The sequence below is a fragment of the Chelonia mydas genome, chromosome 19 (genome assembly GCF_015237465.2).
Source record: "Chelonia mydas isolate rCheMyd1 chromosome 19, rCheMyd1.pri.v2, whole genome shotgun sequence".
NCBI classification, from domain to species: domain Eukaryota; kingdom Metazoa; phylum Chordata; order Testudines; family Cheloniidae; genus Chelonia; species Chelonia mydas.
Genome location: NC_051259.2, coordinates 2,072,804 through 2,088,386, shown reverse-complemented (window position 1 = coordinate 2,088,386; position 15,583 = coordinate 2,072,804). Strand labels below are relative to the sequence as shown.

At 45.5% G+C, this 15,583-nt stretch overlaps 1 protein-coding gene across 2 annotated transcripts in view; it reads right to left on the bottom strand.

The window, feature by feature from the left end:
• Nucleotides 1–15,583, bottom strand: part of GRIK3 (glutamate ionotropic receptor kainate type subunit 3) — a 228,881-nt gene that overhangs the window by 14,357 nt on the left and 198,941 nt on the right. For both annotated transcript variants that reach the window (XM_007060684.4, XM_027823121.3), the window contains exons 12-13: nt 10,201–10,319; nt 4,633–4,850 (exon numbers count right to left, since the gene is read on the bottom strand). In XM_007060684.4, coding sequence (XP_007060746.2) covers nt 4,633–4,850; nt 10,201–10,319 — 337 coding nt within the window. The remainder of the gene's footprint in view (nt 1–4,632; nt 4,851–10,200; nt 10,320–15,583) is intronic.

The following is a 15,583-nucleotide window of genomic DNA, read 5'->3' as shown; positions in this document are numbered from 1 at the left end:
CAGAGGCTGCACTTCTCTGTCCAGAAGATGATCTGTATCACACAACACGGGTGCACTTGGTCACCAATTGCCCAGGGCCTTTGTTCCGCAGGACCCTGTGTCTCGAGAACGGCTGCCACAGCATCATCCCCAATGAACAGAATGAAGAGCGGGTGTCTTTGCAAACATTGGGGCAGATCCCCAGCTGGTGTACACAGGCATAGCTGTACTAAGTCATGGCGAGGGGCTGCTGAATTACGCCAGCCACGGGTCTGGGTCAGAGTTTGAGATGGGAGCATCTGGATGCCAGTTAAGGAAACTGAGCCACATTTCTCTTTCCAGGGAGGACAAACACACAGCGTCCCACAAGAGCATTTCGGCTGCTCCGGCAAACAAAGCCCATGTTGGGGGGGGAGACAGCCCTGAAAATTCATCTCTTCCCAGTCGTAACACAGAGAAATAAAATATACTGTGGAACATAAACAGACTCTGCCAGATGCATGAGAGGAACCAAAGTATGGGTGGGATGGAGAAGGCTAAGAAGCTATAAAGATACTGCGCGTGCGCTTACACACGCGTGCACACACACACACACACATGCACGCGCACACGCACACTCTTTTATTTCCACATAGAAATCTCATTACAAAGAATATTTAAAATGCAACACTGAAAGTGAACCTCCTCCTAATGGCTCGTCTAAGCTTTCATTGCCTATGAAGGTAACACAATATGGCTGTTCATGCTAAAGAGGAGCCTGCTTACGCAGACTCCGCTGCGAAAAGCAGACTGACACCGAGTTTGAAATTCTCTGCGATGTTTGTACCGAAAAAAAAAAAATCTCATTTCCTTATGAAGGCACATCCACTGCCCGTCAAACTAAGCATGGGCTTTGGAAAGCGTAACTTCTGGCCACCATTGTCATAGCCAACAGCAGGCTGTGAATCTGCAGGGAAATGCTCTGCTCTTTCTTCTTGTTAAAATTCAGAGCACCAGCTCCCTTTAATGAGTCTTGGCTATTAAACTGCTGACTGGCTAATCTAAATGCTATTATATTACACCCATTCAGCGTTTTACAGTATTCCAGGCACAACCTGGCTTCTAAGATGTGAACTGTTTTGGTCCATATATTTCCAGCTGAATTGAAATGATAGGAAGGTATAAAGGGGTTCGGGAAAGGTACATTTCTCAGTACTGTTAGCCTGCTAACCAGATCAGAAAAGCAGCCACATTTTCACCATCCAAACAATGAAAGTCCCCATTTCTCTGAATCCTGGCATCTCCCTTCTGGCAGGGAATTCATAGCTCACCCACACAGAGCACTCACGCTTTACCTTACATTTAATGTTAATAGTGAGAAAGTGCATTGAGATCCTTGGATGGAAATCTTTAAACCAGGGCAAAATATAATAATGATAATATTTGTCACTCCCCCTTTTAGGCTATAATTCTGTGCTTGGCTATATAAGAATAATCACAACTCTGGTTCTTTGCCACATGATTTAATTGGCAGTTGCACAGTATTAAAAACATCTACTCCAGGGCAATCCATTCAAATGGTCTGTTATGTGATCGGAACCAGGTGGAGCACTCGACTGGGACTGAGGAGACCTGGTTTAAATTCCCAACTCAGCTATGGACTTTCTATATGAACTTGGGCAAATCTTTTCACCTGCGCTGGGCCTCAGGTCCCCCTGCTGTGAAAACGGGGATAGGATTTCCCCACCTGACAGGGGTGTTGTGAGGATAACATTCATTAACGAGGGCAAGGTATTCAAATACGATAGTAATGGGAGTTTGGTAAGCGTCAGTGTGATCCCAGTGTAATGAGGCTGGATTGGAACCTCCTTTTACACTGGCCACCAGACAGACAGTCATCAGAGCTAACAACTTTCCCTTTCTAAGCTCTGATGTGCTTTGGTGTCTCAGGGTCTAACATACCCACCTGGTTGGGACTGTTACCAGTGGCACAGGGTAAAAGCCTGCACTCTCCAGTCTCAATCTCTTCCTTGCAAGGGAATATTAAAAATTCATCCTCAAAACATAAAAACCCAGGTCATGTTCGCAAAGGAGGCTAATTCCTAGATAAATTCCTCCCCATTTCCCACTCTCCTTTATCTTCTCCTTCTCTCTCATTTTTAACACATACTTTTACAACCCAATTGTGGTTTCAAAGGCTTTCTTAAATCTCTTAATTAATTTTCATCTTCTAAGCAGCAGTAAAATGCGACAGCTCTTTGCATGTTCTCTGCTGTGTCGGACAACTTCTAAAATTAATTTCCGTTTAAATGGAAGGAATTCATGTAATTTGCCTTCCATGACATGATTGCAATGTATTTGTGGCCTTGGACTGCATGGACTTTCATAGGTGTGGCCTAAAAGCCTTAACATGGACTTGCCAAGAGACAAAGCAGGCATCAGATTCCTTTTCCCTGGTTTGTTTTCTGCTTTGGTTTATTGTTTTGTTTTCTTCCCCTTTCCTTTGCCATGGATCTTTTTCTCCAAGGCACTTAGTGCTTGATAAAAGGTTAACATAGGTTGGAGGTATGTCACAGTAGCTAGTTACTCTCTGAGTCCTGTCAGATGCTACTGTTCTATTATTTCCTGAATTAAGTTACCTGTTGGGTTCCTGTTTCTTTAGGACACTTCATATTAGAGCAGGAAATTACTTACTCTTGCTGTCTGTCTGGATTTGAGAGCTAGCGTGATGGAGAGGGTGGAAACCCCAAAGGTCGACTGTTAGGCAGACTAAAGCCTCTTCCATGCCACTTGGACAATGCTTTTCCAGCAAATTCAACATGTGCTGAACCTTCTGTCTGTGTCCCAACAACTGTTCTTTTGACTGAAAACTGGTTGATGTTTGTTGTCCAGGGCTTGTGTCCATTCTGTGCCTTTAGCATTAGTATTGGGAACACGAACGGAACCCTGCTGTCAGTCACACGCCAGCTAACTTGTAGACTGGGGTTTAAATTTGCATCGTGAGACACCTTCACGGGGCCTGGTCTTCATAAAGTGTTGAACACCAACACACTGAGAATCAGGCTCCTTTAAGATGGCGCTTGTCTGTTACCCCAAATCACTAGTCAGACTTGAAAGTGCAGTTCTGGGACAACGAATGGGTCTACATTTGGCATGTTGTATTTCCTTGCTCCCACAAATATGTGGGGAGGGGTGGGCAGAAAATTGCATTACATTGTTTTCTGAAGACCCTGGTGGAATGATCCCGGAAATATTCTTGCTCCTTGTGATTCCTAAATTCCAGCTCTGCAACCCTGTTGATCTAGTATGGATGAAATATTTGGCCCACTGTGTTCAGAGATGGGGGAAGAACAGTGTTATAACAAAAACCTTGTAGCAAGGGAATAACCTGAGACTACACAAGCTTTGTATGTAATAGGCCCAAGGCAGAGATAAGGGTCTTTTACTTACTAGCAGGCCATGAAGTAAGTTTATCTGATTACTTTTATCTCTTTGCATCTGAAAACATGATTTTCTTGAATTTATTTATGCTGTTTGTTCTTACGATTTATCAAAGATGTAACACCATCAGCAGGTGCCCATCCTGTGCTGTACAAGACCTGATAACAATTAAAAATGGACAATTTCATACTAGGATACACTGTAACAAGGAACAGACTACTTATTCCTACCTAGATAGATAAGTAGCTACTCAGTCCCTACCTAATACTCTTATGAGTAAATAAAAAAACCTTCTCTGTGCAAACCACCCCCTCCCTTAGCACCTGTGAGAAAAACAGGCCACAGAAGGTTAGCAGATCCGAGCCGTCTGCTGAACCACTTATCCGTTCTTCAGTATCATTCAGTGTGTTTTGTTTCATTCTGTTTGAGCTGTGTGGGTTAGTTGTGGTTGGTGATATATCACGTGGTGTTTTTCCCTGCCGGAGTGAATGGAACTCTCAGGATTCTGGTCTGAAAGTTCCCAGAAAGTTTGAGATTTGCTATTTGAGAACATTCATGCTAATAAGACATGATTATGTTAATACGTCAGTGAATGCACATGAGGCAAGAGACGTTGCTTAAAAATGCAAAAATAAATAAATAAATAAATGGTGGAAAGGTGTTTGCAGCATTTGTTCAGCTCTAGTTTTCATTTTTAATCTCTCTCCTCTTGATTCTGAATTCATCTAGAAGCCTATCAGTTTGTCTTCAAGGGCTTCAGGGCATCCTCATTCAGCAGGAGGAGGAGAGGGACTAGGGGAGTTGTGAAGGTCTGGAAGATGCCTGGGGAAAATAAGATTTTCTGGAGGAGTTTAGTACAAGCTGCACAGAAGCTCTGCCTTGATTTGGGAATACACCTTCCATCTGGAGCGTCTGAGCTGGCATTACCCAGTGTCCTTTGTATCTCGTAAAATCAATGCCATTTAAAATTTCTAACACCAATTAGCATCTGGCAGAAGCGAGCTATGGATGTTCCATAGCCTGGATGACTTATAATGGGTGTGGGCAAAGTCCTAGCAAAGATGCAAGAGACAACAATCTTGCATTAAGAGGAGGGGAAATAGACTATGTGACATAACTAGTTTTTCTCTGCTCTTACTCCCTCTGGTCTAAGAACATTGCTTTGGTACTGTTTCTTGTGTGTTTGCATTTGCATTTCTGCCTCGAGGGTGGAATGCATATGTCTGATCTCACCTTGAAGAAGGTCATGGTAGCTCCATCCTTCACAGCTCCATACTCTATTTTCGTTTGCTTTGCCAGATCATCTGCCGAGTCGATGGGGGATTCCATTCTCTCCACAGTCAGGAAGGCAGCAAGGTTGGCTGTGTAGGACGAGATGATGATGAGCGTGAAGAACCACCAGATGCCGCCAATGATCCGTGTAGACAGAGCTTTGGGCATCAGCTCAGACCCTAGGAGAGTAGGAAAAGCAGTTGAAAGGAGTCAGAAAAGAAAGAGAGAAAAGAAATAAAAAGAAAACAGTACATATTTCAAGCACTAGGTCACATTGCTGAACTGTAACAACTGCACAAATTAAGCCAATTGTTTTTAATGCAAATTACCCAGACGTCTTGCACGCAAAGAAATCTGTATTTTTTTTCTGTAGCATTTGCAGAATTTTCTCTCTTTATTGCTGACCTTGGGTACAGTGCACAATTTACAGGAAACCTTCAAAACTGAAGTAATTAACTAGGCTGCTTTTATGAGATTTAAATAGCAAGTCATTTATGAACTTTTATGAGTGTTTTGCTCTGCCATTTAAAAAGCGCTTTGCTTTTATATGAATTACTTCTCAAAGGCCTCATTCTGGGGGGAGTATTCAAATACACAAGGCTTAAAAAAAAATCAAACAGTGCAAGAGAGAAATTATCAGGATCCATTACTTTGAGTAGCTGCTGGAGATAGAAAAGTAGGAGATCTTGTACAGCATGGAAGGTGTAACCCGCCTGGAATGACTGTGACTGAACGGAGATGAAGGACTAAATGGGCTGTGCTATTTTTGCAATCTCGTGAGACACTGATTAAAAATGGGGAAAGGGGTTGGGTTTGAAACAGCTGCAGTCAGAAGACATTTCTGATCTGGAATTTGCATGGAAAGTTGGATTCTGCAAGGTAATTTAAGGAGTGTGGCGTTAAAGTGTGGCACATAATGCAGCATTTCCCCCGCATTAGGTGCCTGAGGAAGCAAGGTTGTCTCATCAAGAACTTATTCCTGCTCCATTCTGTCTCATCCTTTGGTGTAGCTGAAGGCGTGGCTCTGAATACCATTTCTGAATTAGATGCAGAATGGAGTTAAAAGCAACACAGGGGACTTCTAATTTAACCGCGTCCAGTAAGGGAATGATTCATCCTGCTACAATGTCTCCCTGGATACTGACCTTGTCCAGCTCTGGGAAGAATCTTTATTAAGTGTTGCTACAGTGCTGGCAGGGGGACACAGAACAACATTTCCTGTGGGTGTTGCTGAACTAATGCTTTGGGTTCTTTTAGTTTCCCTGCCGTGACCATAAGTGGATCTGGGTGGAATAATTCATAATTTAATCATGTGTGCGATACATTTCATTTCTCCGTTCCTGAATTGTCTGCAACCAGATCACAACTGGCTTGGGTTTTATTCCTGACTTAAAAATAACTCACCAAACAAATCCTTGCACTGGGACTCCCTTGTGCACAGTTCAATGCATGTATGCCACATTTGAAATTCAAACTATTTTGATTGGACAGCCAAGTCACATGGTATGTCCTCGTTTGGGCAAGTGTAACGTGTAGGAACAAGCTTCTGGTGTAAATGGTCATGGCTATGAATCCAATTGGAGCCTTTTCATTGGCTCGGGTGGGCTTTGGACCAGGCCCTGTGTGAAATTAGTTGGTGAGACAAGTTTCAGCTTATCTTGAAGTTTTCTTTCTACAGAAGAGCTGGCAGGGTTTATAGCCCTAGTAAGTCACACAGCCATCCATGGCACCTTTCACAATCTGAATCCAGACACTCCTTTCCCATTCGAGCTCAATCCTCTCGCAAACGGACTGTTTGCTCCAATCTGGGCAAACGTTAAAACCAGATGGTGCTTGACAAGCGACCGAAGAGCCCAAATGGAACAGCAGTAGCAGTAAAGGAGCTGGGACCAGCCAAGTGAGCTGTACCAGGAAAAACACCTTGCGTGGTAACGCGTGGGATGGGAGTGAGTTTCCCTGGCTCTTCTAGGGCACTGAGGGCCTGTGGAGCTGTGTTTGCTTGCACTAGACCTGAGCTGCACCCACTGTGTGCAGACAGGGAGAAGTGTAGGATTCAGCAATGCAGATACAGCCCAGTGTTGCTCCCAGGGTAACAGCCTTTTGTCAATGGAGGTTCAGGGTCTGGAGAAAAGCACTAGACACTTCCTGTACAAACTGACTTTCTTTTCATCTTAAAAACCTGATTGGAATAACTTTTTTTCTGAATCCACAAACATGTGTCTTTCTTCTCTCCTACTTCTCTCATTTACCGCCCCACCCCACCATCGGTCTCTTTCTGACAAACGCTCAGATACTGTCCTTCCACTGGTCCAGTGTCGCTCTTATTCCTGGATATGCAACCAGACAAATGACACCCAAGTAAGGCAGGGTACTGCTGACTGCTGAGCTCCAAAACCCATGGACGACTGCATCGTGACGGACCTGGGTATTTCTGAACTCATTTAAGTCATCCCTCTCAAACAGCCCCCATTTCAGTCCCAAAGTTCCATGGCAGCCTCTCACTTCGACTGCAGAAAATTATTCACAGCAAAGAATAAAGCATCCTGGGACTGAGGCTATAAACAGAGTTGGTCACACTAAGCAAAGGGTTCCTGCAGCTGTTTGTTTCCTGCATGGGTAGTTCCTTTATGTCCCGCATTCTGGGTCTCTGCCACGTACTGTGCCCCACCGCTGGGCCTTGACAGATCATCAGGTCTGGTTTACTTACTTTTAAAGTTTGTTTTTGGAAATTTGGAAGGCTCTAATCAAGAGAAGTCTCACGTTGAGCCTCTGCTCAGCTTGAAACAATTCTGCTCTAATCCATCCAGCCTATTTCTAAGGTTCCTGTCACCATGGTATCAAAGAACTCCTCAGACATTAACTCCTGCAGACACCATCGAAGGGCGTTTTGGGAAAGTGCCCTAGTACGTTTTGTACGGCTTCCTCAAGACTGGAACACAGATGGGATGTGGAGAAGACATGTGGGAGAGGAAAGACACTAGACTGTACTTTCATTATACAGCTCTCCTTAGGTGATGAACATTTACACTGCTAGCTAAGAAAACAGGTTTTTGAAGGTACTTTCAATTGCACTTTATTTAATTGGCAGCTATGGAGTCCATCAAAATGAGTGTTCCAGCAGAAAGCCCTATTATCATCTAGGAGTATTTTATGAATTACCTGTGCCAAGGATCAGTGGATGTGTTTGTAGTTTTTGAACTTCTCAATTCACTGAGCTGAAACCCATCTGATATTTTGGATGCTGTACCTAGAGACTGACCAAAGCCTTTCTCAAAGGGTTCTGTTGTTTTAGGGTCTGTCCACTGTCTGTTCTCCCTTCCATGCCGTGCTAGGATGGAGTCACCACGTGGGAAGAAATGTTAAACCCTCAGCCGCATACATTGTGTGAGAACTGGTTCTACTAACGACCAGTGAATGGTGTGAGGCAGGTTAGATCTTCCTGAAAGTAAATGAATCACTTAAATTATTAAAACTGTGTCACCAGAGAAAGAGAGATGGGGGGGCTACTGCTCCATCTGGTGAATTTAAGCAGCTGAGATGGATTGTAACATAATGTATTCTCACACACAAATGCACTTCCAGCTGATCTTTTAGGGGTATATTTTCAGACTCCCTATTTCTGACATAGTTTGTGCCTATAAAAACTGCACCCATATTGTTGGTTTTTTTGCATGTGTGGGTAAGTCACATATTTGCTCCTACAGCCAGGTGCAGAGCTGTCTGAATGGGGGATTCCGCATCCTTGATAAACAACAGGCACAAAGATAAGCAGTTGTGAAACTTCACTCACACAAAGAGGTGAAGCTGGGGCCAGGCTGAATCTTGGACCCCTAAGATGTAGTAACTCACTTTATTTATTTATTCTTTATATCAGTTTAGACCTGCTGGTAACTCTACCCCATGTTCTGGGCATAGGGTGACCAGGTGTCTGGTTTTCGACTGGAACACCCGGTCAAAAGGGTCAAAAGGGAAGGGGTGGGGCCTCGGGGAAGGGGCAGGGCTTAGGCTGTTCAGTTTTCTGCCATTAGAAAGTTGGCAGCCCTATCTGGGCACTCTTGGCATCTGTGTAAAACTCCAATGTCAAGCTCCATGTGACACTGGAGTTGCCAAACATAAAGCAGCTGCAGCCACATCTCCTTTATCCTGCCCTACTGAGCACCATCCAGTCACCCCTCACAGGACTAGGACATTTGAACACGGCCACCCTACCTCCCACCAGACCAAAACCTCCCTCAGTCCTACGCCGAGGCCAGCTCAGATAGATGGGCTTTGTGACATGCCCGGGAGGTCAGCAGGTCCAGGCGATTTCAGAACTTGCAGGGTAGGAAGAACATGGCAATGGAAAGGAGGCTTTTTTATAATGAGAAGGATGTAGCTAGAGGTCTCTGCTGATGGCAGATTGGGCAGCATGGCTTTAACTGATAGTCCTCGTGGAAGCGCTTATTCCATTCTGCGCTAGCTCAGCCTCTCTTACCGCAGGGCAGGCGCTTCCCCAAATAAACTACAGCGACTTCTACAGTAGAAACAATCTCTGTTTTCAACAATTCAGAGCAGGAGTGAGCACTCTCCTGCCTCCACCCTCATGAGGAGATAAGATGAAAAAGAACACGCCGGTCTCTGTTGGGTGAGCAAAGAAGAGTCCTCCAGCCCCAGCCTCCTGTGAGAGATGAGGAACTGTTCAGGTTTTCTGGAGAGTCTCAGTACCAGCGCCTCCGGCTGAGGCAGCTGGATTCCTGTCTCAGGCTGGGTTAGTTCTTTGCCATACTGGTTTTAATGTCCTTTCTCCCCTGTTTCCCGCCAGCTACACAAAGCAGTGAAAGCACAGTCTACAAACGAAAGGAAAATCATGGCAAGTGAATTATGCCCTACATAGACCCCAGGACCCTCCTGAGCTCCAAGTCATGGCTGGTTTCCATTGATCAGATTAATTCCACTTAGGCATTTATCTAATTAACCCCTGTCTGGCCTTGTTTGCACTAGGCTCACTGGCACAGGTGCAGCTGGATAACGCAAAGCCCTGGATTGTATACAACACACACACATCCAACCAACTCTCCGGAGAATTGCTTCTATCTGAGCTCGCCACTTGTGCATGGTACATCTCAATCAGAAAGAGTAACAGGAGAGACAAATAGTTCATCCCACGGTGGATACCATGAGCAGTAAAACTGTCAGCGGAGAGCGATCTCCCAGTTCCTGCAGCTAACTGCCTACCCAGCGTGGAGACAAAAAGCCGGTGTTGACAAGCACTTCTGTAATCGTTAAGAGACAAACTTCACAATTTCAAACCCAATGTCTGTGCCTGTCAGCGTGCAGTAACGTAGCTCCTCTCTGCGGCTCTAGCGCTGGGTGGCAACCCAGGCGTAGGGCTGCCACGTTTATTCTTTTTGCTACAGTTGGTTGTTTTTGACAAGCGCAACTGCTTTACCTTGCTCCTGTCAAACATCAGGCACCAAACAAAAGCTCTCACCATCACAGAAAATAGCGGTGTGTGTGTGTGTGGTGGGGGGTCAGGGGGGCCAGCCGTACCTTGCTGCATTAGCGCTCCCATTCCAAACCAGAAGCTGTTGAGCAGGGTGAAGTTATTCTCCACGATGTCTGATCCCGGGTTGCAGGGGTGAGCGTCGTACCACTCATACGGGCTGAACCTGTGGAAAGCAAGAGCGTGGTGTTTGGGAGGTTGCATGAGAAGGGCCCAATGGACCGGGAAAGGCAGAGCTGTTCCAGATGGAGCTGTTCCAGAGCGCCCGCTGATCCCTGACATTTCTCCATCTCTTAAACCCAGGGAGAAGCTTGGCCAAGAATTTCCAATGTGATTAGGGGTTTGGGGAACCTCAAGTTTTGGGAGCCCAACTTGAGACCCCTGATAAAGAGGCCTGCATTTCAGACGGTGGGTGCTCAGCATCAGGCCCCTTCACGGCGTCTCAGGTTGGGCCCCCAAAGTCACCGGCCCCTTTTGAAAAGCATGGCAGAGGACTTTCCAGTCATACACAGTCAGCAGAAGCATGAGGCTGATGGAATGGAATGAGGCACAAACACGGAACTCCTCTCGCACCTAGTATGAACAAAGGGCTCTTCTGTGCCCACCGGGCAGATTCTGCAACAATTTCTCAGCATCATCTCATGCAAAGTGTAGTATTTCAGAGGACCCTGGGGAGCTACTTCCCCCCGGAGCACAGGAGGATCTGTTTGTGTTTTAATTGCTGTTGGAAGAGGAGTATTTTGCAGAAACACAAGTCTCTTGCAGTGGGGACAACAGCACATTCAGTGGAACCCTGTACAGCCTCCCAGCAGAGGTAGGGAGCTCCTGCATCTCCCCCACTGGAGTTATCCCTTTCCCCCCTAGAATAACTTTGCCGTCAAGGCTTGCCTATGCTACTGACATATGCCAGGCTAACCGCTACTGTTCCCCCTCGAGCACCCCTGGCACCCAAGCACTGACGGTCTCACGCTGCTTTGCAAATCTGCTCACTGCCATTTGGAGAAGAGTACGCTTCACCAGGGTTAAATACTGACTAATTCAGAACTCTTTTCGTGCCAGAGGGTGGTAGATGCAACTGTTGAACTAGCTGCTGACTCAGTGACCCACAATGCATCAGTGGCCTTGCAAAATCTCCCAGAATGCTCTGTGCCAGACAGATGTGCTAGGAACTGTGGGACAGGTACTTCAGGTAAGAGTATAAGGAAGGAATATGCAAGATGCTCCATTTCAGCACCTAGCAACCTGGGCAAGCATAACCCCTCTTCCCTGTCATGGGGGTAGCTCTGCCAAGACTTACTTGCAGCTGAGATGAGCTTAACACAGCAAATACCTGCTGAGCCGGGGAGGCTCTAGTGGGCTACTTAACAGAAGCACTGCCTCCAGACCCAACAAGTACCGCGGCTTGCAGCGTGGCTTCAGCAATGTGCAGACCCAGCGCAGCTGGTGAATGGAGGAGTCTGTTAATTGCACAGGACTGTTCTCATGCCCAGCCCAGCAGTTTACAGACAAAATCAACAGCCTGTTGTAGTCGCCTCTCGGCACAGCTGAAAGCCCTGCCTGAGACGGATGGGTAAATACAGCTTTTAACGGCGCTCGCTCAACCAGGATCCTGAGGGGGCTCTCGTCAGGAGAGATGCTAATATTTTTAGAGCTGTTTATTCACATTTGCTAAGAGTCCCAAATTTTGCAGTGATTAAATTAAAGACATAATTGGCATAATTGCTTTTGAAACCAGACATATTAATTATTATCAGCTCAGCTTCCTTTAGAAATCCCTGTAGTCCTGCCTCAAATCCTGCAGCCCACCGTTTGTGTTAGGAGAGGTGTTTTAAAATAACTTGTAGGTCTCCACCAGATGCGGTGCTCTTTGGGGAGATGTCCCGTTTAGTTTCATGGGGTTTCCTCAATCGGAGAGGGACAGATGTCTTTGGGGGGTTGGGGAGAGGGGAATTCAGACTTTAGGCACTGAAAGGAACCTTATAACAGTGCTTTTGCAGAAAGTGGCACATCTTCACCTTTGCACATGTACAACATTACATATTAAAATTGGAAAATTAAAAACTAGACTGAACAAAGCATTAGAAAATACCCGGTGGGGAGCAATGCTGAATTTGCCTGGGTATAGACTAAATGGGGCATCACAGGACTTTGTACTTCACAAAATCTTGCAAATTAATTTTGAGTATATTTGTGCTGTGCGAGGGAACTGATAGATAAATCTGTCCATTCCTCCATGTTGGGGAATTATTTTTTCCCCCCTGTTAATGACATTTATAGTTTTCATCAGAACATTTCTTCAGCATTTTTGGGTATTAAGTGAAATCTGGCAACTGAAAATGAATGATTTCCCCCCCCCCCAACAAAAACCCTCCAAAGATCGATGAAAACGGAATGATTACGATTACTGGAACATTTGTCTGGTCAGAAATGCTGTGGTGAAGAGCGTTGTCCATCTCTGTTCTCCATGTGCCTGTCAGTGCAGTATGTGAGTTCCTCTCCCGGAGACCACATCCCTCCCCGCATTTTCACTCAGGTGCACGACTGGCAGCAGCACTGGAGGCTTCCCCGGCTCTGCTCTACTAACGTGTCTCAATCCCAACCTGCCAGAGCCACCCATGAGGGGACACATACGTCTCCATGACCCATTGAATCGTAGACATCTCTGCTAAGACTGCCCATAAAGGGACAAGTGGAAGACTCTAGTGACATGGACCCCAGATTACTTCACACGCTGTTACTGAACTCTCAGTCACTGCCAGGTCACACTTGAGAGATCTTGACTCTGGAAGTCTGTGCTCAATTCCTGGCTCCGCCACAGACTGACTGTGTAACCTTGGGCAAGTTACTTCCTCTCTCTGTGCCTCAGTTTCTTATCTGTCAGATGGGGATAATATTCCATCCTTCCTCTCATTGTTTGCCTGGTCTGTTTAGATTATGAGCTCGTTGGGGCAGGGGCTATCTCTTACCAGTGTTTGCACGGCACCCAGCACCCTGCTTTGGTTTGAGCACTACAGTATTACTAGTCTGTCTAGGTATTGATTGGTCTATCCCTTTCCCATCCTTCTGCTTTAAAAAAAAATTAGAAAGGAAGACAAAATTGTACTGAAATCAAAGTTGGCTTTAAATACTGCCCATTTCTTTAATGGCCTGGGCTGAAGTGTGCCAGGGCTTTACACTGAGAGTACATAAAATATAGTGAGCAAGCCAGACCCATTGACTGAAGTCAGAGTTGAAGAATTAGATAAAAACTTTCTCCGGCTGCCAACTGAAAGAATATAAAATGGAAGGGGAATTGGGAAGATCAAATGAGCCCAACAAGATAACACGCTGAAGGTCTCTGAGTGAGAACCTGGTAGTGCTGCTCAAATTACAGAGAAATATTCAGAAGACTACAAAGCAGGGGAGTGACTTCAGTGCCTGAAAAGGCTCATGGGACCATTAAAGCAAGAGAGACATAATGAAGGCATGGAGGGGTTCATTCCTTCCCTCTTGTTGGAGCCATAATAAATGGGGGTCGCTAAGGATTCATGGGGGCAGGCTTTCCTCCCCCCTCATGTGAGGACCAGGTTTCAAGTGAAATGGTTCATGAGAAAATACAATTATTTTTTGACAGGTTTCAGAGTAACAGCCGTGTTAGTCTGTATTCGCAAAAAGAAAAGGAGGACTTGTGGCACCTTAGAGACTAACCAATTTATTTGAGCATAAGCTTTCGTGAGCTACAGCTCACTTCCTTTTTTGGTTTTTCTTTGCAGGAAGAGTGGAGAAGCATTTCAAAGAAGGCTCAAGTAGAAAGCAAGGATCTGTCACAAAATACTTTGAGGCTAAATTGCATCTCCAGAGAAGTCTCTCATGGGTGGCATGGCCCTTGTTAGGATTAAAATATTTAAAAACCTCCATGCGTGATCCCCTGATCAGTAGTAATTTGGGGATCACATCACTGAGAGCAACAGGTGACAATTAGAAGGGAACAGCCGGCTGCACTGCTGGCTTGGATCATTGTATAAGTGTCACCAGACAAATTACCACCATGAAGCTGATCTGTATCTCTAGCGTTTCTGGCTCTTTGGGGATCAGGGTGGTTAGAGGCAGTGGCCCCATCAAGAAGCAGGAAAGACTGATTAAAAGTGATGATGGATCAAATACATCCTTTGCCTGCCTCTAAATAGTCCCCGAGTCGGTTTTAAGTGTCACTGACCTATGATGATAGCTTCGACAGAGGCCCCTGGTGCCTAGTCTGGGAGGCGCATGTCTTTGAATTACAGCTTGACTATTTGACTTTGTTTTTCTTCTGAGAATAGAACTTCCAGAGGCTTTGCGAAGGTCAAGAGCAGGCATTGTTTCCATTATGTCTGGAGACCATAAATAAACCCACCATTTTCCCCGTGATATCTCTCGCTCTCCATCTGCGTGCATTAAAGGATCATTCCTGTACAACTTTAATCACACTGGATGCTAGAAATTCCTTAAAAGGGCACTAGGGCAGAAGAAAATGGCAGAAGCAGAACCTATTAGTTAGAAAGAGGAGGAAAAAAGGAAACTGTATGTGCAAAGGTGCCTATAAATTATTGTACCCTGTGAGTAACCGGATAGGAAAAATGCTATATTACATTGCAGGCATCATGATGTGACTCAGGCATTGGCTTTGCTACAAATCTGTACATTTCATCGGTGCAAACTAAACTGAAGGAAGCTGTATGGAAAGCTAGGGAACAGCAAATGATAAATGACATGGAAGAAATTAATGTTAACCCATTTCAACACCTGGATTTGGGCCATGCAAAGTGGGACCAAACCTGCCACTTCACAATGGAGCCAGGCTTCAAACTTTTCTGGGGCTGAGACCCTCAGTCTGAGGAGATATGGACACTCTGACAGTGGACAGCCATTTCATTGGAGACTTCAAGAGTTGGCAGGCCGAGCTAAATCGAAGGAGTTCCCTCATCATTCTGACCCTGGATTTGCAGTGCACCGCGAAGTGCATCTGAGCATCCAGAGTGTCCCCTTTGGAATCATCAGGTAGAGTTTAAGAAGGAGCAAACTGCAGCTTGAATTGTGAACGTGCGTCGCTCCTGTAATCTCAGCAACCAGACCAGTGACATCAGTCAACGCCGAACAGAGACGTTACTGGAAATGAAGCAGCACTGATGGCCCTGTGCTAATTAACTCTGGTAATTAGGATCCTGATCCTTGCCATTCAGTGATACACTTTGTTATAACAATAACGCAGTAGGAGAAGATGGGGCGATAGGAATAATATTAACAGCAGCTGGGGCTCTTTCATGTGTGGGTTCAGTTCTCATGGCAGCCCATTCCAGCCAGGAACCAGCCCCTGGATTGCTCCTGGGGGCTGTTTTAGCTCTTTCCAAAAGCGAAGCTATTTTTATGGGTTCCTGAGACAAAAAGGCACCCCAGCCATTTCCCCACTAATGG